The 24043-nt window shown below is 41.7% G+C and overlaps 1 protein-coding gene across 1 annotated transcript in view; it reads right to left on the bottom strand.

Annotated features, from left to right (window-relative positions):
• Nucleotides 1-234: 234 nt before the first annotated feature.
• The window catches only part of SPATC1L (spermatogenesis and centriole associated 1 like), a 150201-nt gene continuing 126392 nt past the window's right edge, over nt 235-24043 (bottom strand). The window contains exon 5 of the mRNA XM_078683351.1: nt 235-558. Within this exon, the coding sequence (XP_078539477.1) occupies nt 235-558 (324 nt within the window). The remainder of the gene's footprint in view (nt 559-24043) is intronic.

Raw genomic sequence — 24043 nt, 5'->3', positions numbered from 1 at the left:
GTAGCACTAAACACAGTCTGGCTGGCTCTAAAACAAATTCTAAAGTTAGGTCATAAAATGCTCAGACAGACCTCTAGTCACATATCACACATGAACATTTATCAAAGTAACTCCTTTATCATAGAAAATGTAACATTTTGTGATATGTAGTTTCTGCAATCAGTTACTTGGATTCTGCCATTTGATGGCAGGATCAGATGTGGTGGCCGTTGATGGTGTTGAGAGGACAGGGTGTCACCAGGCAAAGAGTGGCTTTCCATCATCTTTGGACATCTCACATAGACAGTTCAGGAGAAGCAAGGTATCGCGCAGGAATTTGGCGGGCATGATGCTGATGACCATCTTGCGGAGGGAAACTTGGTTGCTGTAAATAGGATTTCCCCGCAGATCCCTTTGCTTGAGGATGCCATAGGCATTTATGAGAAACTCGCTGAAGATGGGGTGCACATCCCGGTGGTACCCTAGCTTCTGCAATTGACACATGAGTGATAAGTATCGTTGGGACATTTCCTTCTGCTTCTCCTCATCCAAGGAACCGTCCAAAGGTTTTCTGGAGCACTGCAGGTAAAAGAGTGAGAGTTAGAGGAAACAAAGACAATGCAATGTAAAGGAGTAAGTGATGGGGGATGGATAGAGGCTGGGAGCAGTAGGGGATGTACAAGTTGAGGGAGGGGGGAAAGGAGGAAACAATATGATACAAGAAAAAGTTTAGACTCTCTTTGCACCCAGGTGTAAAGGCCCTGATTAAAGACAAGTTCACTGCACACTTCAAATGTTGATAACATAAGAACACAAAACTTAAAGAAATTTTTCAAGTTCGGTGGACAGCATACTCTTTCACAAACATGGAGGATATCCCATCCACCATATTACAAGTGCATGATTGCCTATGACACTTGTAATACACCAGACAAGACCCTGATCACATTTCACATTTTCACAGCGCATGGTTAAATAAATGGCTACACAACAGCTTACAAGTTTTGGAAAACCTGGCGTAGGGTAGTATAGTACTTTGATAGCAAAGAGGTTATTAGCACGTGTGTCCAGATGGATAAAGGGAAGAATCAGAATATTATTTCGTTTTGTACTTTCTTTTCCTTTTTGTACACAGCAGGGAGCTCGCCCATATGCTGTCAAACTCTAAACATAATATAATGGCTGGGACTGCAAACAAGAGGGCAAATAAGAAGAGTCATTAGTAAGTCTGGGCGATGAATCCCGCTCTGCTCGTGGAGTTTGTGGAGATTTCCACAGTCCGCGTTACACACAGTTCTGAAAATCTTGTGGGGCGTAGTTTTCTCCCTTGCTTGTGCTCATCATCATCGAGTTGGCAAGCTCGAGTGAGGAAAATCCATCTCCCGGTGAGATTTTTCCTCGTTTGCGATCGTCAACATCAAGTTGGCGAGCACGAGCGTGGAAAATCAACCTCCAGGTGAGATTTCTCAACGCGGGCGGTCAGATTTCTCATTGCGAGCGGTCAATTATGCTCCCGACCGCTTGCGCTGAGAAACTGTCCGTTCGCGTTGAGAAAGCTGCTGCTAGAGTAAAAATCTACTTGAGCGGCAGAAAGGAAGCAGCGCCCACTTGCGCTGTGAATGGTGCCGTTCGTGATGAGTGCAGACAAGCGCCTGACACTGAATGGCATTTATCTAAAGAAATTCCAACACTTGCGGAGCTCCGCGAAGAATGGGGGAGTTTTTTGGAACTCTGCGAACTCCGCACAGGCTTAGTCATTAGTAGCTATGAAGAATCAACAAGAGACAGGGTGTCCAGATACCTTATTCTTTCAGAATTGGGACTTGCCCATTCTTTCTAATTCAAAGAGAGATGCCCATCTTGGCTGGACAGCGTCCCTACCTGTTAGAGAACCTCCATAAGTGGCTGGCTATTTGAAAGGGAGGTGACAGAACTCTGGAAAATGGAGATAACATGGAGAGTAATAAGGTGGCTGTTATGTTGCAAGACCAAGGCCCACCAAGGTCCTAAATGGCTCTAATGGATCCCTCTGTAGGTGAGAGATACCATAATGAAGTCACTGGGGAGAATCCACTGCTTCCACCTTATGTTGCTTTAGCAATGCCCAGGGCTTAATTTGAGCTGATGGTTGCATATTAGGCCACACACTCATTTTTGTGGATCAGCATTTACTTTGCCTCATCAGACTTTGTACCACAGCAAGAGAAAGAAAAATACAAAAAGAGGAAAAGAAGTGGTAAACAAAGACAGAAAATAGTGACAAAGGAAGACATCAGGACTTTCAAGATTACATTTAAAGTAAACAGGCATGAAGTGTATGGTGGAGTGAGAAAGGGGCATGAGGTGGAATCCAGACTATGCAGCTTTTATATTCGCCAAGCCCAAAATTCGTCAGTACTGGATGCATGTTTCTGATAAAAACTTTGGGCACATGCACTTATGATTTTACAAATTAGACACTGGCAATGCTTTAGGAGTCTTGGCAGTCCTCATAAATTCAAAATGAAGCAGTATAGGGAGCTTTACTTTATTCTAGAGTAAGTGACAACCAGGCCATAGGCTAGACAAGCAATAAGAGGGATGCCCACTGAAGCCAGTGACACTGCGTGGGAATGCATACAAACAGATTAACCTGACCAGGAAGGGTACCGACTGGTTCCCCAGAATACAGCAGGGTTAATGGGTGGAGGAAGGGGAAAGCCGCGTAGTCCCCACGAGATGATACAGAATGGGTTAGGGCGACAGGCACTCTGCATAGTTGGGGGATAGGGCAGTTCTAGGCCTTGATGGCAGGGAGGTGGGTATCTGTTGTTTATTTCTCAAATTTAAGATAGCTAAGGGAAGGGAGGGAAAGGGTGGGTATAGGGATACCAGAGACAATGGGTTAAGGGACAAAGAGTTCAGTTATTTGACAGGAAGAATGAAAAATGTTGTGCTGGGTGAACCCGTTGCTAGACATAGAGACAGGGAAGACCTGCAGTATCCCTTCAGGAGGAGGCGTGCACATCCGAATGGCTATAGGCATAACGAAAGGCAAAACCATAATAAAGAATGATGATAGGGGAACATGCCCAGGAACGATACTTCTCTCTTGGAATGTAAATGGACTAGAGACAGAATCAAGAGATATGTCGTGGTGGCGTTTTATATACTCCTGTACATAAAACGCCACCCCCGACATAGCTTTACTCCAAGAGACACATCTTGTCGGAAATACCTGTAAAGCCCTAGACAGGTGGGGCTTTAAATTGATCACCTAAGCGGGATTCACAACTAGCTCAAGAGGGGTAGAGACATTACAGAGAAAGGCCTTTCCTTAGAGGTGATTCGAACCTGGGCTGACACCTTGGGACGATACGTGGTGGTGTCGGGGTCCTGGAGAGGGAGGGTGGTAAATGTTGTCTCGGTCTATGTTCCCCCAGCACTGCACACACAAACATTCCAAGATATAGGTGATAGACTGTTGGAGTTGCCGATAGGAGAACTCCTGATTGGAGAAGATTTTATTTCTGTGATCTCTGTAAATTTAGATAGATACCCACAGTGATCCACACAACAAACTAACTTGCTAGAATTCCTCAACGCGATGGATTTGGGAGACGTGTGGCGTATCTATAACTCCACAGCACAACAATATACCTTTTACTCGGGAGCCCACAACAGCCTCTCAAGAATAGATTATATAATCACATAGCCAGATTTAATGGGGAAGAGATACGACACATGGCAAGGGGAATATCGGACCATTCACCGCTGTGGGCGGTTTATTCTGAAAAGGGATCCTGACAGGGGGAAAGGTTAAAGATAGACAGACCAGTGGTGGCTCAAAATCCCCAAAATCAAGAAGAGTTTACTATTAGCGACGAAAAGCTATTTCAAAGAAAACATTGGGTAGGCTCAATCCACGCTAACACTATGGGAGCCATACAACCCCGTGAGAAAGGGACAGGCTATCTCTTCAATTGTAGGACAAAGGAAAGAGAAAAAAGCAGCGATGAAAAAAAATGAGGGCGAAATCTGGGAAATTGAAGGTGCTCTAACAGATAACAATGCAGAGGCCACTAGACATATTTTAGCTATCAAAACAAAAGAGTATTGCGAACTGGCAACAGATGCAGCTAGGATCCAGCATTTGGCAATTAGACACAAAATATATGAACTAGACGACAAGACAGGGAAACTGCTTGCCTGGTTGGACCGGTGGGAACAAGCTAGTAGAATAGTCGCCACAATAACCTCAAGAGATGGTGAGCTGCTTAGGTAGGCCCAAAAGATTGCGGACGAATTCGCAACCTATTACACTGAGGTGTATTCGGCCTCCGAGAAATCAACAGCAAAAGAGGCGAGAGAATTGCTCGAGGACATGCCCCTTCTGGCTCTGGATGCAGAGGCCCTGACTTTAACAGAAGACGACATAACGGAGAAAGAGATAGCACAAGCGATCCAAAACATCAGATCGGGAAAGCAACAGGGGTGTGATACCCCCAGATGAAGCCGAGAGACCGGGGTCTGACATTACTGAGCAGAAGGTCAGAGACATGACAAGCGACAAAGGACCGGCCTCCGATGGTCTACACATGGAATCTTATGCGATGTGTATAGACGTCCTGGCACCTAAACCAGCTAAGATGTATAACTACGCAAGGGTGAGCCAGAAGCACCCGCCACGGCTTGTGGGGCACTGATTGTTTCCCTCAAAAAAGAGGGAAGAGGTGCTTTGGATTAGGACTCTTAAAGGCTCTTGTCAATGCTCAATACTGATTATAAGATAGTGAGCAGAATATTAGCAACCTGACTCCTTCCTAGGATTCAAGGGCTAATACATCCTGACAAAAGTGGGCTCATCCCTAACCGAAACACAGCGATGAACAACGGGCAGATCCAGGTGTTGACCCTGCCTTCAACTAACTGTTCAGATGCAATTATATTGACTATCAATATTGAAAAAGCATTTGATTCCTTACATAGGAAGTATTTGTTTCAGGTTAGGAATAACATGGGGCTAAGCATAGGGTGCACACACAGGACACAACTTCTTTATACTAAGCCCACTGCACATGTCCAAGCAGGAAGGATTACCTCATGTTCATACTTGGTGGGTGGGGCACTCACCACGGTTGACCATTGTCTCCTTTTCTACCATATCACTTGAGCCTTTGGCAAGTACCGTTAGACAGGGCAGATATCTTCAAAGTCTGGAATTACCCACCAAATTGCCTTATATGCAGATGCAGTGGCATTGTTCTTGAGGTAAGCTCAGTGCGATACATTGGGTGAAATGGATGTGATAGAACAGTTTAGAGATAACTAAGGGCTGACAGCCCACTGGGGCAAGCCAGGGGGCTATACTGAGCACTATGCGGAAAAGGAAGCTATAACACTTGTGGATCTCAATAGATTCAAATGGGAACTGGTGATGGTAAAATACTTGGGAGTCCCACTCCCTATATAAAGATCTGAATCTGATCTCCTAGAAGGGAATGTTAGATCAGCAATACAGTCTAACATTTTGGTGGATGTTACCATTGTCTGTGGTTGGAGGAATCACACTAGCGACGATGGTGGCACTACCATGGCTGCTCTATCTGTTCGCTATCCTACCAATCAAATCTCCCAAATAAATGTTTCAAGAGATTGAGTCAATATTGCGTAGACTAGCATTATACAAATTGAGGTTCTCTGTCACAGAGAGGACGGCAACCCCAGATTATGAATTATACTATCTGGTGCTTACATACAGTGAGGCACCAGATTGATATATTTGAATATTGAACGGAGAGACGTGCAGGCCTTGGACATGCCTTTGATGGAGATATTAACCCGTTTACCGCGGCAAACATTCCGCCGTGGTGCGTGCGTTCTAAAGGGTGGGCGGGGCTGCGTCGGCTAACGGTCATGCGCAGCACCAGGGAGGGAGCGCACGCGTCTGCCGTTGGCCGAAGCGAGCACGGAACGGGTTAATACATATATTGTTAAGACCTACAGAGAAGGGGGAAACTGGCAATACTTGGTTGACCCCTTTAAGTACTACTATAGAAGAGTAATTCAGCAAAAGCGCACACAGCTGCCCCATGCTTTGGAACTCCCAAGGATGTGCATGCTAACCCTTCCTCACCCAGAGACATTGGAAGCAATCTATAGCTGAATAGATAAGTGACTTGAAACATCGAGGAACTATGATTGGAGAATATGGGCCCTTTAGGGAGATGCACAATTTTAATGACATTCTTGGGGAACACTTTCTTCTTTATAGATCTAATATAGCGAGTCTGCCTAAACTCTGGAGAGTGAGGTGTGCCCAACCTCAGATACACGAGGGGTTCAAAATGCTTTGCACAGTCAACAGCACCCCTAAAGTTATTACACTGTTATACCATGCATTTGGGCATCACACAAAGTATACATTCGAACATCTCAAGGAAAAATTATTAACTGATTAACTGATGTAGTTAAACAGATTAGTGAGGAAGAATGGATGAGAATATTAAGAAATGCTCCCAAATTTTCCAGAAACTGCAGATTTAAACTAATAAATTTGTATTAAATAAATGTGACGGAGGTTACCTTCAAAAGGATTAACATGATTTAACCAGAAGTGCCTTAAATTTAGGGAAGTAGGGTCTGACTTCATACATATGGTATGGGGATGTCTAGTAACAAAACCAGATATATACACAGACTGCCCTGATCAAACCTACTGATGAACTAAAGTTCATCCTGGATGAGGGGGTATCAGCTGCTCTCATCTAGCTGGACCTGTCTGCGGCATTTGACACAGTGGATCATTCCACTCTGATTCACTGTTTGGAAGCAAAAGGTATTAAAACCTCGCCTTCAAACTAGTTTCCTCCTTCCTGTCAGAGAGGGAAAATGTGATGAACATTTCTGCCTTCTCTTCGAACTCTTTCCACCTGCCCTGTGGTGTTCGGCAGGGCTCTTGACTTAGTCCCACCCTTTTCAATGTTTATGTTGCAGATCTGGCTCCTATGGTTAAATCCTTTGGGTTTTCTCTCACATCGTGTGCAGACGAGATGCAGGACATGCTATCAGCCTCAAATAATGTGTACAACACCAGCCTCCGCATTCATAACCACTTGAAACATATCTACGGCTGGATGCACAAGCACTGTCTTAAGCTTAATGCTGGGAAGACCGAGGTGATCACACTCGGCAATAACCCCAATTTCCGGTCTGCCCCTTGCTGGCCTGCAAATATGAAACCCTTTCCTGTCCACACCAAGAAAGCTAAAAGTCTGGAGGTCATCATTGATAATCACTTACTTTTAGGAAATCAAATCAACACAGTGGTATTCCCTTCCCACAACATTTTGAGAATTCTTAAAAAAATACTAATCTTTCTGCCTATGTCTGTGAGGAAGTCAGTGATTTCCACTTGAGTACTATCAAATATAGACTATTGCAATGGCCTTTACTTTGGCCTGCAGGCCCAATATCTGAACAAATTGTAGGTTCTCCAGAATTCTGCAGCCAGACTTTTATTAGAAGTGCCCAGGCACCATTCTGTCTCCGCCGCACCCAAAGACCTTCACTGGCTGAAGGTCAAAAATAGAATCAAGTTCAAGGCCCTCTGTCTGACCTATAGCGCTCCATGACTGTGGACCCACCTTCCTGAAGAAAGTCTTTCGCTGGTACACCCCAACTAGAAACCTAAGATTATCAGGCATATGCAGACTACATTTCATTAGATCTAAAAAATCTAAATGGGGTGGCAGCAGCTTTGCGGTCAGAGCATCTAAATCCTGGAACCTCCTGCCATTCAGTATAAGGTCAGCCCCTTCCTTGCTTAAGTTTAGGAAACTTTTGAAAACATGGCTTTTCAATCAGTAGGTTCTCTTGCTCTGCTCATCGTGGCTCACAGAGTCAGCACCAAGACACCTTCGGGTATAAATTGCGCTTTAAAAATTGGGTTACATAAAATAACACACAACTTCAGAGACCCTGAAAAAGTGTTTATGGAGCCATCACTTAGATAGAAGACCACTAAAGCCACGAGTAGGTTAATCGATCTGGGGCGGTTCCTTGCTAAACAACACACTGCTCGGTGCTGGATGACTACAGTTAGCCCTATCATTCGGTTTTGGCCTAGGGAATCACTAAAGTGGGCAGATAGTAAGTTCCCACCTGCACACGCAGTTCCGACACCTCCTATACAGAGAGGCCAAGGCCAACTGCAATTGCAACTAAATGCTGATGGGGATAAAGTGCACCTTAATTCCACTGCTGTCTGAGATGTGCAATGCTTCCTCTACACCCCACCATGCACTCGCCCCACCTTCTTAGACACACAACATTACTGAGACATGCAGCCTGACTCCTTTATATTTCTTCTACTTGGTTATGGAATCCAACCTGATCACTAGTAAAATATGTTGTTAGGTTGATTTGTTTGGGGCAGCATTTCCTTGTATTTAAGGTTGTTGATAACCTGACAGATGTATCCTGGGATTTTTACTTATATGATACAATATATGTCAAATTATGCAATACATTTGTGTCCGACTATTGATAATATGAAATGATTGCTACTATGCCTCTTGGATGCTGTTTTCTTTTTATAAAATAATGAAATATGTTTTTTTAACTCTCCTGGATGGATTCAGGTTTGACTAAGACTACCAAAATGTTGATAGGCCTTGAGTCCTTCAGGTAAAAACCCTAGCAGCTCAGATTGTATTTCATACATGGTATGAAGTGAGGGAGGGAAGCCTCTTAAAAGGTTAACAAAAAGGTAGAGGCATGGTGTCCATACATTTCTTATATGTCTCTTGGACAGGTGAGCTTCAAAATGATGGGAATGAGTACAAAGGAGAGGGTGGTCTAAGCCTGTATTAAGCATAGGTAGACCCTCACATCATCAGAGGAAGACAAATCAGCTTTCAACTTACGCTAGGACTTCTAGTTTTGAGCAAGAATGAAGTGTCACACATCAACTACAACAGGGGCGGCTCCTCTACTAGGCAGAGGAGCCTTGCCCCACTGCTTTCTCACAGTGGGAGAAAGTCAAAACAAAAAAGGTAATAACTAAAAGTTATTGCCATTTTATGTTTCCTTTGCGCATTGCTCAGGGCTGCTCTGATATTTGAGTGATGGAGTAAACCCAGATCTTTTGACTGGGTGTGAGTGTTTGATTGATTCAGATGCTCCGTCCATCACCACCCCCTTTTGTACCGCTGATCTTTGAGCAGGGCAGGGGAGGAGTAGTTTGCCCACTCCTGAGTGCGCAAAGACTGTTTGGACGGCCCTCTCAGACCGCCCAAATGAGTCATGCGCACTCTGCCCTTCTCCATGCAGGCTGCGGCAAAAAGGTAAGTTTAATTGAAAGATTTTTTTATTTTTTATTTCCCCGTGACCCCTCGCCCCCACCCGCGAGCAAAGCCGGATGCTACTGCCTAGCCAGTCTGTGTTGGTTCAATCTGAAGAAATGCAATTAAATCATAGTAAAGTCGGGCCTCTGCCACTTGCTACTGGATGTAGACACTCATATAGCTGTGTAATTAGGGCCTGTCTCACAGGTGGCAAAGAGGTTCACCAGGACCAACATGACCAGGTTACCTTGGCTAATAATGTTAAGGATGTTATCAATTATGTTGAAGAGGGACGAAGGCTGATTTTGGCGAGTCTACGTTGCCTTATTTATCTAGATAGGCTTGTAGTTCAGTAGCACCCGGCATTACTCGCAGGTGGGGGGTGAGCACGAGGGGTCGCGGGTGGGATTTGTGGGGGGATCGAGGGGAAATTTTAAAAAATGTAGTTACATTAAACTTACCTTTCCGCCAGGTCAGGCTTCTTCTCGGCTCCTGCTCCTGCTCTCCTGCCTCTGACAGGAACCGGAAGTACGCAGCCAGGCACCATCCCCTAAGCCAATCACAACACTGTAAGCAGTGTTGTGATTGGTTGGGATGCCGCCCAGCCAGGAGCTAAAGGGGTGGCCATGTTCTCCCTGCGGGCTGCTATGCTAAGTGGTATACAGTGAAACCATTTCATTTGAATCTAACATCTTGTCTTTTTTTACTTCTCTATTAGTTCGTAATTGGGCCTAAGAGAGAGATGAGGCTAATAATCACGTGGTCCATGTGCACAAGCGCATTAGAAACAACTCTGGAGTCATGATCTCAAGTCTTGGAACCCGATCAAGGACACTCCTTTCCCATGTCCTGAGTAACGACGTAACATCCTGAAGACTCAATGGACAAATGGATAAATGTTATACAATGTTATAAAGTCATTATGAAAACGAGTGGGAAATAAAGCTTGGGTGACACAAATTAATGGGCGGGAACATAAAACAATGCTCTTAGCATGGTGTGATGATCATCCCCTTGGCTTGTCCAATCAGAATTCGTAATTTACACAAGTTGGAAACATTTGGGAGTGGAACATGCCATCAAAAGGTATAATTGGGGAAGTTAGTTAGATGAGGGAGCTTGATCATTGCCAGAAAGCTGTGAGATAGAGATGCTGTCCGAATGCAGATCGAAATACCAGAAAGCAGACTTAAAATTTTAAATAGATAAAATTAGGAAGGAGCTTTGTGGAAGAATCGAGGAAGCAATAGACCTAGGAAGGAGCTTTGCGGAAGAATCGAGGAGGAAACTAGCATCAGAGAGAGGTTTGATGCTGGTGTTAAATCCAGAAGAGGTGATCTGCCCTTTCCTATCCTGTCCTGAACCTGTCACCTGATACTTTTCTGAGGGGCCCAAACTCTTGGCCCGAGGGGTCTGACCTTGCACCATCCTAGGTAAATATAATCTGTGTATTTTGTCAATGTGCCTTTTCTCTCTATCCTCTTTTTCTTGAGGTACTCGTCATTAAAATGTATAGTCCAATTTAAGTAAACAAATCATACCTCTTCAGAATGATGGAGTTAACACTGCAATTTGTATTTTCTTTCACTTAAAAATTCAGATAAACCTGTAAAATTTAAACTGAGTCTGTGGTCATTTAATTAATAAATAAGATAAATACTTCTGTGGTAAATTACCTCTACTAATCAACTAAAATAGATCCATGTATATGAAAGGGCTTAGTAATTAAATAGGCTCAAATTATTAGGCAGATCGGACATATAGAAAAGCCCTAAAATTGATCTCCAGCGAGGTTTCATCGACCGGACAGTGTAAGTGAGTATGGTTTATGGGCCCGAATGTGTGTATTTTAGTGACAATTGTCCACAGGTTGGTGTCTCGCTGGATCAGTTTGCTGGTAGCAGAGGTATGGTTTTTATTGATTAGTTTGGTGATTATTGGTTATGGATTTAATTATTCACAAAACCATTTGTATATTTTTTATGTTGTCTGGAAATTCTCGGGAAATGTATAGTGGATGATAAATGGAAATCACACTGCAGTGAGGTTAACTCGTCAGTTTTGGAAATTAGTTGTGAAATAGTGTGAGTGATTGACAGTGAAGAGTTCGCTGGTGAAATTTAGAGTAGCAGGTTCTTTTAAGCTTATGTGAAGAGTAAACTGAAAGTTTTTTTTTACTCACAGTGCATGAAGGGTAAGCGGAAGGCTTTTACTCGTAGTAAAAGAATCAGGGGCCCGATGTAGGTCGGTCGGTAACGGCCGAAAATCGGTATTTTCGGCCGTTACCGACCGGTATTTAGTAAATGGTATGTAGGGCCCAGAATTTTACAGATTCGGTAAATTTACCGATCGGTAAATTTACCGAATCTGTAAAATACCGAATCGGTATTTATACCTATTCGGTATTTTTGATATGTAGGTGGGACTCTTCTGAGTCCCACAAGCCTTACAGAATCGGTATTTTACCATGAAATCCAACTTCATGGTAAAAAACCGATTCCGGTGTGCATGCACATGTGTGCATGCACACCTGTGCCATATGACAGGCAGACCTGCCCTTAGGGCAGGTATGCCTGCCACATGGCCCCCGAATCTTTTTTGGGGGTGCTAGAGGGTGTCAAAGTGACACCCCCTGCACCCTTGTCAAAATCGGTATTTACCGATTCGGTAAATACCGACCGGTAATGCCCCATTCATTCCTATGGGCTTCAAAGCCCATAGGAATGAATGGGGCATTACTGGTCGGTATTTACCGAATCGGTAAATACAGATATTTACCGATTCGGTAAAAGGAACATCTGGATGTTCCTACATATCCACCCCTTAGATTTACCGATTTTTAATTACCGAATCGGTAGGATTCGGTAATTAAAAATCGGTAAATCTATTTTACCTACATCTGGGCCCAGATCATTGGATTTTGTGAAATCGACAGAGTAGCAAAGGTTTTTATGTTGTTATTAATGAAAATTTTGGTGACAGGTTAAAAGAAATACGTTTTCATATTACCTTGTGAAGGGAGGGTCAGTTGTCGGAGTTGCACTGACGTCACAAAGTGCCCCGCTGGGATTGGTCGAGTTAGCGGGTGTGGGTGACAAGACAGGGAGTTGTAAAGGAGGGGTCGGTTGTCGTGCTGACCTCATCAGCTGGGATTGGTCGAGACAGCAGGCGTGTGAGTTATGAAGGATTGTAAAGGAGGGGTCAGTAGTGAGGAGTGGATACTAACATTACCCTAAAAGCTGCACTAGTATTGGATAAAGGAGTTTTATAAAATTAAACCTGATTGGTGTAAAAGTATAAAAGTGTCAATAAGTTTGGAGAAACGAAGTATAAACAAAATGTACGAATCATTTAAATTAAAATAAAATTTGTATTTGGAAAAACAATCCAACCTTAATAGGGTATCGCCCAGGTAGGAGACATTTAGGTTTTGTTAGACAAGAATTCATAAGAAGAAGAACTTATAATATGTACGGAGAGAAAAGGAAAATGTCATTTATACAGAAATTGAAAAAGTATTTCAAAAAGGATAAACCTATTAAAACTAGGAAAGGAATTCTTATCCCACCGCCTCAAACTCCTGCTTCATTTATGATGATGGAAAAGGGATATCACACATGTGTGTTGTTAGAAAATTGGATTGAATATACAAAATCAGTCAGAGAACAGATAAATGAGACTCCAAGAAGAGTTACCCCAAGTTGTTCAAAAGAAATACAAATGGAAACTTCCACAGGAACTAGAAGTGCAACCCTAGTGTCACCAGAAGAATTAGAAAGATGGGCACAGGGAGTAGATAAAACAGTAGCACAACCCAAGATTTTAGACATTTACAGATTAAAAATAGAATTAGAAGAAATGATAGCGGGAAATGTGGGAAAAAACAGATTAAATACGTACTGTGAAGAAGAATTATTCATATGTAGAAGCATAACTAGAAATGTAAAAATATGTCATGAGAAATTAACAGAGCTTGCTTCAGAGATGGGAATTGAAATAGGGAAAACCAAGGTACTGCAGAAACCTTACAGAGCAGAATTTACTGACAAAGACTTAGAAAATATGAACATTTCAGGAAGGAAACTACAGATTGAAGAATTGATGACAATTTTGCAGAAGTGGGGGGAATTGGACAGATGGAAGGTAAGGTGGACGAAAAAGAAGGAGGAAGCTCAAGCAAACAAAACCACATCAGAATATGTACTAAGAGAAGCTAAAAAGACAGAAAGATTGTGTCCGATGAGAGAAGTACCCGCATGGGGATATGTACATGTTCCATGGACTAGGCAAGATATGTTATCGTTTACAAATGATTTCCCAAAATTAAGAGAGAAGCCAGTTCAATGATACAGACAAGTTGAAAGGTTTGTGAAAGTTTTGAAGGTTTTGTTGAAAGATCTGGATGGTCTGTTCGACATAGTAGTACCCACTGATTTATGGACAGAGTGTAAAATCACAGTAGATTGTCCTAGTGATGAGTATCCAAGAGATGAGGAAACAGGTGCTCCTTCTGACGAAGTAATGAAAAAATACAATCAGGTGATTACTTTCTTGAAAGGACAAATACCTCCAAAAGAAACTGATTGGATAAAAATAGATGGAACCACACAAGAAATAAATGAAACTGTCCATGCCTACTATGAGCATCTGTTGCAGGTGTTCAAGCAGTATAGTGGATTTGAAAATATTGGTGCTAAAAGTGCGGGACATTTTGTATATATCGATTTGTATCTGGATTAAGGCCAGAGATTTGTTAGATGAACAAAACACACATGCTGTGCTGGCAAATGAAACCAATAATTGAAGTCTTGAAATACACAAAATATTGTGGAGACGAAATAGACAATAGATGAAAAAAGTTAGAGGAAAAAGTAAAGTGGGCACAAGTAAAATTGCCAGAACAACAAGAACTCAAAATAAATAACAAACAAAATAGAGGATCAGGACAGACTGAAATTAATGGTGGAAAACTGAGAGGAAAAATGAGTAGAGAAGAAGCAAAGAAAAAGTTTCCTTGTCATGGGTGCGGAAAATTGGGGCATTGGAAAAACAAGTGTATAAATATTCAAAATTACAATGGCCCAAATCAAAATTTAAATCCACAGACGCAGAATGAGGTGATATTGAGTAAACCGAAACTGGTTGTAAATCCACAGAATCAGTTACCACCTGCTCCTATGCCAAATTTTGTGAACAGAACAAAGTACAGTGTGGACGCCGCATTTCAAGGAGAAACTGATAAGCCAAATTCTATAACTTATTTTGCAGAATTCTTTAAATTCTTTTCCAGAATAGTAGTTCATCGGAGGATGAATTATGACGGCGCAGGAGGAGAGGGGAAGAGGAATGCGTACTTGGCGCATCCTTACTGGTAGATCAGTCAGGTCCATATATTGACGGAAAGGTAGAAGGAAAGGATATTACCTTCTTATTGGACACTGGTGCTACCCGTTCTACTGTGAGAACAACCGACATCCCAAATCCGCCCCTCTCAGGTGAAGCCATCCAAGTAGTTGGAGTTTCTAACAGACAGATCAGAACCCCAATTACAGAACCCCATGGAAGTGTGTATATGGAATTTTAAAGAAATGCATAAGTTCATAGTTTGTGATTCCAGTCCTGTGAATTTATTAGACAGGGATTTACTATGCAAGATGAATTGAACTATATATTGTACACCGGATGGTGTGACAATCCAAACCCCTGGTAAAGATAGCATCTATAAATTGATGCTAGCAAAACAAGGAAGAGAGGTAGATGAGATGTATTCCATGATGACAAAAGATGACCTACCAGATGAGTTAAAATTGACAGTAAAGACAAAAGTATGGAATTTCACTGGAAAAGAAGTAGGATTGATGGCAGAAAGTATAGAAAGTGACTGTAAAAGAAGGTGCCACTTGCCCAAATACAAGACAATATAGAATGAGTCCAGAAATAAAATCAGGTGTCATAGCAGAAATAGAACGAATGATTCAACAAGGCATTCTAAAAGAAATAATGAGCAGCCCTTGTAATTCACCAATATTTGGCATTAAGAAACCTAATGGGAAATATAGGATAGTACAGGACCTTAGAAAAATAAATAAAATAGTGGTACCTTGTTGTCCTGTAGTGCCAAATCCAGCAGTAATTCTGTATCAGATACCATGGAATGCAGGATGGTTCACAGTAATCATTTTGTGTCATGCATTCTACTCTGTCCTGTTACACCCACATAGTCAATACCTATTTTCATTTAAATTTTAAAATTGTATTTATCTGTGGAATCGTGTTCCTCAAGGGTACACTGAAAGTCCTTCAATCTTTTATCAGATCCTGAAAAAGTGCCTCGAAACATTGGTAATGCCCAGAAGTTCAGTTTTGGTCCAATATATAGATAATTTATTAGTGGCCTCAAAAACACGAGAAGATTGTGTGCTAGATTCTATTGCATTGTTAAACCATCTGGCAGATGGAGGGCACAAGGTGTCACCAGAAAAAACTACAGTTTTGCCAAAACAAGGTAAAATATTTGCGACGTCAATTAGAAAGAGGGGCAAGGAGGGTGACACCTGAAAGAATCAAAATAATGAAATAGATGCAGTTACCTCAAACCCAGAAGGAAATTAGAATGTTTCTTGGTGTTGTAGGATATTGTAGGCAGTGGATTGCTGGGTTTTCCTTACTGGCCAAGCCATTGATACAAATGACAAGAAAACGAGCAAAAGATCCTGTAGACTGGAACAATGAAAGCATGGGTGCCTTTGCAAAATTAAGGAATTGTCTATGTGAAGCTCCTGCTTTGGGAATGCCAGATTACACAAAAGAATTTGCATTATTTTGTTGTGAAGGAGATAATTGTACCTTGTCAGTATTGACCCAAAGACATGGTTTGATGAGACGTCCAGTGGCATATTTTTCCTCTACTTTGGACCCAGTAGCTTCTGCATTACCAGGTTGTTTGAAAGCGGTAGCTGCTGCTTGCACTAGTCTTGAATAAAGTAAACCAATTGTGATGGGACATCCTATTAAGGTATACGTCCCTATGCAGTTGAAATTCTTCTGACCAGAACTCGAACACAGTATCTCACTCCAAGTCGAATGACAAAATATGAGAGAATTATTTTAGGAGCAGAAAATGTAACAGTAATCAGGTGTACAGTTTTAAATCCAGGCACTTTATTGCCTGATGTGTATGGAGAAGAAGTGAGGGATGATGTTGATCATGACTGCCTAGATGTAACAGAATATTGTACAAAACCAAGCCCAGACATACAGGAAGAACTCCTGATTAATTGTGAAAACAAACTATTTGTAGATGGCTCGTGCATGAGGCATGAGGAAGGAGGGTTGAGTGCTGCTTACGCTATTTGTACATTGGCTGGAATAGTCGAAGCATCCTAATTACCTGGAGTCAGGTCTGCGCAAGTAGCCAAATTAATTGCTTTAATTAAAGCCTGTAAAATTGGGGAAAATCGGAGAGTAACCATTTATACTGATAGTCAGTATGGTTACGGGGTTGTGCATGACTTTGGCCAACTTTGGATGCAAAGGGCTTTAATGACTTCTTCAGGAACCCCCATCAAATATGGACAATATGTGAAAGAGCTTTTATAAGCCATACAATTGCCAAAAGAAGTAGCTGTGGTCAAATGGTCTGCACATCAGTCAGGAAATGACTATGAGACTGCTGGAAATCGTTATGCTGACCAAGTTTCTCAATACTGTACTAAAACAAAAATGGCAGCGAATAAAAAAATTGAAACTACAGGAATCAGATGCCAACTTATGAGTCTTTCAGCTTTAGAAACATGGGATGAATGAAAAATGTACAAGAAGAGGTATAAATAAGTGAAAAGGAAGAATGGATCAAACTAGGATGCCAAAGAAGAGAAGGGGATGGTGTCTGGATTTATCCAGATGGCAGACCAGTCATGCCAGATTGTTTACTTTCACAGCTAGCAAGAATGATCATGGTGATACACACATAGGTAGGGATGCTATGATCAGACTTTTCAGACAGGATTGGTACAATTCGAAGTTTAGAACTGTTGCGGAGAGCCTTTGCCGAGATGCTTAATTTATCAACAAAATAACCCAGGTAGGAAAACAGTAGTCAGTTGGGGAAGATTTGGAAAGGCAGAAGGACCCTTTGTGAGGTTGCAAGTTGATTTCATTCAGTTACCAACATGTGGGGGACTAAAATGCATACTAGTCATATGGTGTTTGTGCTGACGATGGGTGGAAGCATACCCAACCAGGACAAATGACAGCATAGCAGTTGCCAAATTACTGTTGAGGGAGCTTATTCCGCGTTTTGGTTTTCCAGTAACGGTGGAATCAGATAGAGGATCTCACTTTCATAATGAAATCATTTGATTGATCTGTTAAGCATTCAAGATTGAACAAAATTTGCACTGTGCCTACCGCCCAGAGGCTTCTGGGATAGTGGAATAATTGTATGGCACAATAAAATCAAGATTTGCAAAGGTGTGCACATCCACTTCACTGTGTTGGCCAGATGCATTGCCTCTTGTTCTGATGGGACTCAGAAACAATCCTGACAGAAATGCCAGGTTGAGTCCCCATGAAGTACTCATTGGAAGAACATTGAGATTAGCTTTCCTACCTGGACACAGATTGTTAAGCATAACTGATGAGCTAGTATTGGACTATTGTAAAAGATTTGCTATCTCTCACCTGGTTGGAGAAGACGCAGAGGCCAGGCAGCCGGATCAAGCACATGGGAGGGAGTGAAGAATCTCACCCAAGAAATGTGTCTAGCACCAAGATGGAGTACCCCAAAACAGGTCATTCTGGTTCCAACAACAGTAGTGAAATGTGCCGGATTGCCTAACTGGATAGATGCCAGCCATACAAAGAAAGTATGACTTTGTATGAGGGAATTCAACAACAAGAAATTGAAGTTGAAGGTGCAGAAGGTTGTGCAGCTTAAGAGCGTAGAATAACAAACTCTGAAGAAGCTGATCAAGAACAACGAAGCACTAGTCAGGAGGATTGGGTACCAGCAATAGACTTACCTGATGTTAAAGATTCTGAGCAGGAACAGATAGGGATAGAAAAATACACACAGACTAACTTGAGCAAATATTTACACAAATCTGAAAACGAAAACCCTGAACAAAAGCAAATAAGAATAGGGAAACAAGAACAGGGAGAAGAACATATTAGAGAGGATTCTGCACAGGGTCAGTTAAATAATGCGGAACATGTTCAGGTGAAGAGTAGTACCTCAAAAGGCCCTGAATTCAGTCAACTAGAGAGGGATTCAGAAGACGAAGAAAATCAAGTTGTGCCACAACAAAATACAAATAAAACAATACCAGAAAGTGAGAATACGGTGCAACCCAAAAGAGTCAGAAAAGGTGATAATTGGCCCATATATGTCAAAAGATCGAGGTATCACCTAAAGACCATTGATGAAGAACCTGATCAAGTGAATGAAGTCACTAGTCAATCAGGACAGAATAACAAGAAACTAAAGCGAAGGAGTCAGAGGTTAAGAATATTGAATAATAAGTTCAAAGGACCTGAATGGACTTACATTATTCTCGAAGATCTTGAAAATATAGATTTGAATGAAGAAAGTGATGAAGAAATAATTACAGATCAAATTAATGAAGGAAAGGTGAGACCTCCTTAAAAACGAATTAATAAAATTAGAATTTTCTGAAAGAATGAAGAGAGATCTTCTTAAATATGGCTAGAAACAGAGTTACTGAAAGACCAAAGCAAAATTGTTTACAGAAATGTTGTAGAATATGTATATGTAGTATTCTATTAGTGATTATAGTATGGTTAGGATTAACAATAGCAATACCATATTTGATTAATATAGAAAACAAAAATACTACAGATACAGATGGAAGACTAGCTAACATAAAAGGAAATAGAGAAGAAATAGAAGCATCAGATGAGTTAGAAATACATCACACAGTAACAGATAATAACACAGAGCTAAATGTTTTCACCAAATTATTGTTTGAATATGTAGATACTATGGAGATTAGTGATTGTTGCGTATGTATGAAATTACCAGCTTAAGTAGCAGAAGGTGTTACACCATATCACCATTTACCGCTAACATATGGCATTTCATGTAGTGTATTAGCGAGTCTGTTCTTCAAAACAGGAAAATTGCAGTATTATTATTTAAACCTAGACGTGATATTTTCCGAAGTTCCTGTTAGAAGGAATATGAATCCAGTACTTAGTAGCCAAGCAGCAGAGAATATGAGTGAATTTTTCCTAGCTCAACATGCAATAGATATAGCAGAAGCTCACAAGCATAATTTAACATGTTCACTAAAAGAAGAAAAGATATTTTTGAATTTAATAGAAGAAAGGAGACAGGATTTTCAGAAGAAAGCCAATGAACAGAAACCCAAAATTCCACCATGGGCTGAGAAAGAAAGAATTACACCTGGCAAGGCTCAGGCTGCGATGGCACTAGATTTCGAAAGAAAGGGAAGATCTGTCTCCTTTGGTTAAAAACTGATTATAACAATATATTGGTTCCAGTGAGTGTGAACATCATGTTTGGGTTATTGGAGGATGAGGACTAAAAGGGGAACTGATCCAGTATTTCCTGGAATCTACAATATATGGGAACAAGGCTTATTTTAGGCTCCCGGAAGATGGTATGGGAGTTGCTATTTTGGAATAGTATTTCCTAAAGTCTATCATGTGAAAAGAATCACTGCAAGCAATGAAAACAATAATGAACTAATATGTAGTAAAAGAGCTAGTTTTGCATAAATAGTAGGAAACATATTTAGTGCATTGATACCTTCAGTGAGAGTAATTCTGAATATGAGAAGAATTTTTCAATTATCCACAGTAGTTGATCGCATATCAACTGATACTGTTGGAGAGTTTCTAATGATCAATACTGAAATGGTGGCGATCAGATCTATGGTTTTGCAGAATCGACTTGCCCTCAATATTTTATTGGCAAAAGAGGGTGGAGTCTTTTAAGTGCTGAAAGCGCAACATTGTCGCACTTACATACCTGATAAAAGTATAGAAATTGGGAAATACATTAAGAATAATACAAATTTGGAAGAACAATTAAAACCACTGAAGTTGACAGTGTATGGAAAAGACTAACAAATAGCTTAACATCAATAGGGCAATGGTTTGCTAATTTTGGTAAAGGAGTTGTAGCTCAAGTAATACTACCTATACTTGGAATAACTATGATAAGTCTAATAATAATGATCTGGTACAAATGTGTTAACCCCTTCGCTGCGGGGGTAATTCCCCCGCAGTGCTGGGGGGAGGGGGGCGCGCAAAGCGCCCGCATGCTCATGACGAGCTCAGCTCATCATGAGACACGGCGCTCCTGTGCTCATGACGAGATGAGCTCGCCACAGGTGCACCGGCTCCCGTGGATCGGAGCTGAGCTCGTCATGAGCACCTGAGCACCGTGCCCATGAGCATGGAAAAGGCTAAAAGGAGGAAAAATTATGAAGTAAATAAACAGGAAAAGAAAAGGAAATACAAAGAAATCAGGCTTGAAGAATTAAAAGGAGAAATATATAAGAAAATTAAGAACATAAAAGAGAAAGATGATGTAGAAATTGATAAGATAGAAAAGGGAGTAGAAATATGCTAAAGTTGGCATTTGATTTGGGTATGGGTAGTTGTTGATGGCATAAATGACAACAGAGAGGGGATTGATGGAGCAAGGATTTGCACATAAGCAACTTGCTCGGATATAATCTTCTCTAATAACGTTTGAAGAACTAATTTGACACAACATTTTACATTTACTAGAAAAGTGGGAAGCTTGCCTATGCGTTTTACTAGCAAGTAACCCAAGTCCAACTAAAGATGGCTGCTAATGCGGGAAAATGAACCGCGTATGCACCAACTGCATGATGTCATAGCGCTTGAGGGGAAAGCTTTGCTGCTGCGCAGTAACACCAAACATGGCAGCTTCAGAAATCACATGCTAAGCATCTGCTCTGCTCGAAACTAAACTGTGCTTTATACTAAGTGCTAATGCAGAAATAACTATTATTATTAAATGGGATTAGAGTAGAGATAAGTGGTATACAGTGAAACCGTTTTATTTGAATCTAACATCTTGTCTTTTTTGACTTCTCTGTTAGTTCATTGATCAGACAGTATAAGTGAGTATGGTTTATAGTCCCGAATATGTGTATTTTAGTGCTAATTGTCCACCGGTTGGTGTCTCGCTGGATCAGTTTGCAATTGCGTATTGGTGTGGATGGTTCTCAAAATAACAAACTGTACATGTATCTGACCTTCAGTACATCGAAATATGGAAGCACTTTTGATGCCTACAACTTAATGTCGGTAAAACCAAAACTGTACTATCTGGAAATGATGTCAGACCAAGAGACTGCGCTATAATTTAGTGGGTGGCCCACCAGCCAGCTGGATCCATGGACACCTCAGCATCTGCACAAAGATTAAATAGGTGTGTAAAACATTAATTACCTGTTGGAACAGTTATGTAAGGTCCTCCATCTTATCCCACTCAACTTCAAACAAGTCGTTTTGAGTTCTAAAATTATCTTCCCATTGAACTACACAAACAGACTCCATTTAGGACTACGGAAAGCCAACTCCCCAAACATCACATGGCTCGAATTGCCGGCATTAATTTAGTTATGCTTTAACACAGTGAGATCCTATTTCTAATGCCAGATGGAGCCTTAACTGTTTTAAAGTTAAGGCCAGAGTCAGATTTGCATTTGTAGATATGATCCTTAAATGGTCTCTCCATTTAGCTCCCACCTTTCAACAAAAAGAATCAATTTGCTTTCAAAGTGTAAGAGTTTCAGGATCCAAGGGAAAAACTTTCTCATTCCCATTACTTTCCACAAGCACTAATTAGGAGGAATGAAACATCTCAATGTTGGGCTCCAACCCATATTAAAGATTAGTTATGCACTGCTTTGAAAATATGCAGGCTCCAAACTTCAGCCAGGTAGTAAGAGACCCAATGAACACAGCTGTACACACGCTTGAACTACGACACAGAAAACTCTTACATGATAGGCAACATCAGACCAAGGGCCATATTATCAAGAATGGCGATAACATTATCGCCGCTTTAGCGGCAGGAAACTGCCGCAAAAGCGGCGATAAGGGGCTTGATAATATGCCCGTGTGAATTCCCATAGAAGCCCAGGTTCTGGTGTGCAGGACATCAAACCTGGGCTTCTATGGGAATTCACAAGGGCATCTTATCAAGCCCCTTATCGCAGCTTTAGTGGCAGTTTCCTGCCACTAAAGCGGCGATAATGTTATCGCCGTTCTTGATAATATGGCCCCCAAATCTTTTATATCACTCCATATGTCAAACATGATCTTCCACCTTACCCTTTTCAGCAGGAGGGATTCACAACCCTTCTCTGTCAAGCACTACAAAGGCATCACCATTGAAGAGTTCTTGGCAACCTACAGAGAAATCAAAACAAACCCAATAAAAGCCATGGGCTCCAAGGTCTTAATCGAAAACCTTACCACACTATATTCACAGAACTGGTTAAGTTGGTCCCACCCAGAGCACAGAATCTAAGCTTGACATCAGGCACAATACTAACTAAAAGAGTAAGTAGATAGCGGAGCTGATGTCTTGGAAATATATCAGTGAGGTGCTGAGTCAAAAAGGGAGATTTTAGCATCTATGAGAGATAACATCCAGAAAGCCATAGAAAACAGTGTTTCAACAACATTGCGAAGTTCAACTGGAGTTCTTCCAATAAAAAAAATGAAAATCGGTTGTATGATCCTAATTGGGTTGGCATAGGAGGCCATTGAGAGAGGCTTTGCACTTGCCTGGCATCAAAATAATTGCAATAGCACCCACAGGTGCCGTCCACCGCCATATGTGACACCGGCATGTTGTTAGTCACCACCAGCAGCAGCATGGATCAGAGACCAGCATCAAGACCTGTCTGCTGCTGGATGGGCTGTCTTGCCACTGAAGAAAAGCCTCCCAGGCCAAGTCAAGTGGACTTTGGAACACACGTGCAGCAGAGAGTGAGCAGTCCCCAGCCACTGGTGAAAGGCAGCACCACTAAAAGCTGCCTCCCGTCTAGTGAGAGAATAAGCTGGAAGTTTGTTTTGGGGCTGTGGAGAATTGCAGCCCAGAGACCCCAAGAAAGGTGGTAAAGTGGTGCGAAGATAGGCCCAGCTGAACATGAACCACATGGCAAGCTTAAAATGGGGGTCTCAAGCGACTGCCTTAGACCCCAGAGAGATTTGTAGAGGACTCTGAGGGCGGCGGTCAGTGAGGAAGTCCGCTCCCCCAGAGCAGCGGTGTATCAGAGGTTATGTGTAGCCTGTCAGGAAGAGTGAAGGATGCCTGGAAGCTGCGAAGATCTGTGAAGCTGATCGGGTGACTTTACAGAGACAGAAGAAAGGACACGCTCTATGGAAGCTGGTATGGTGGGGCAGGCACCATTTTGTCTCTGCTAGTAATGCTGGGGGTGGACCTTGCTACCTTGGGCTAGAGCAGTTTTGAAGTCCTCAGAGACCAGATGGAGTGGAGTGGTGGGCCTCAGAAATACAGGTTCGAAGAACAAGCTCAACTTATGGCTAACACTGAACTTCAAAGTAAAGGGAAGGACCTATAAATGTTTTCATGACATAACAACATTAGGATCAAGTGGCTCTCATGAGTAGTCACAGATAGCAACATTCAACACTTAATGCAAGATGTTTTACAAGTCATTGGCTACCTACCGGATATCCAA

The sequence above is a fragment of the Lissotriton helveticus genome, chromosome 3_1 (genome assembly GCF_964261635.1).
Source record: "Lissotriton helveticus chromosome 3_1, aLisHel1.1, whole genome shotgun sequence".
NCBI classification, from domain to species: domain Eukaryota; kingdom Metazoa; phylum Chordata; class Amphibia; order Caudata; family Salamandridae; genus Lissotriton; species Lissotriton helveticus.
Note: the sequence above shows the minus strand (reverse complement) of the source record. Positions and strands in the feature narration are given on the sequence as shown.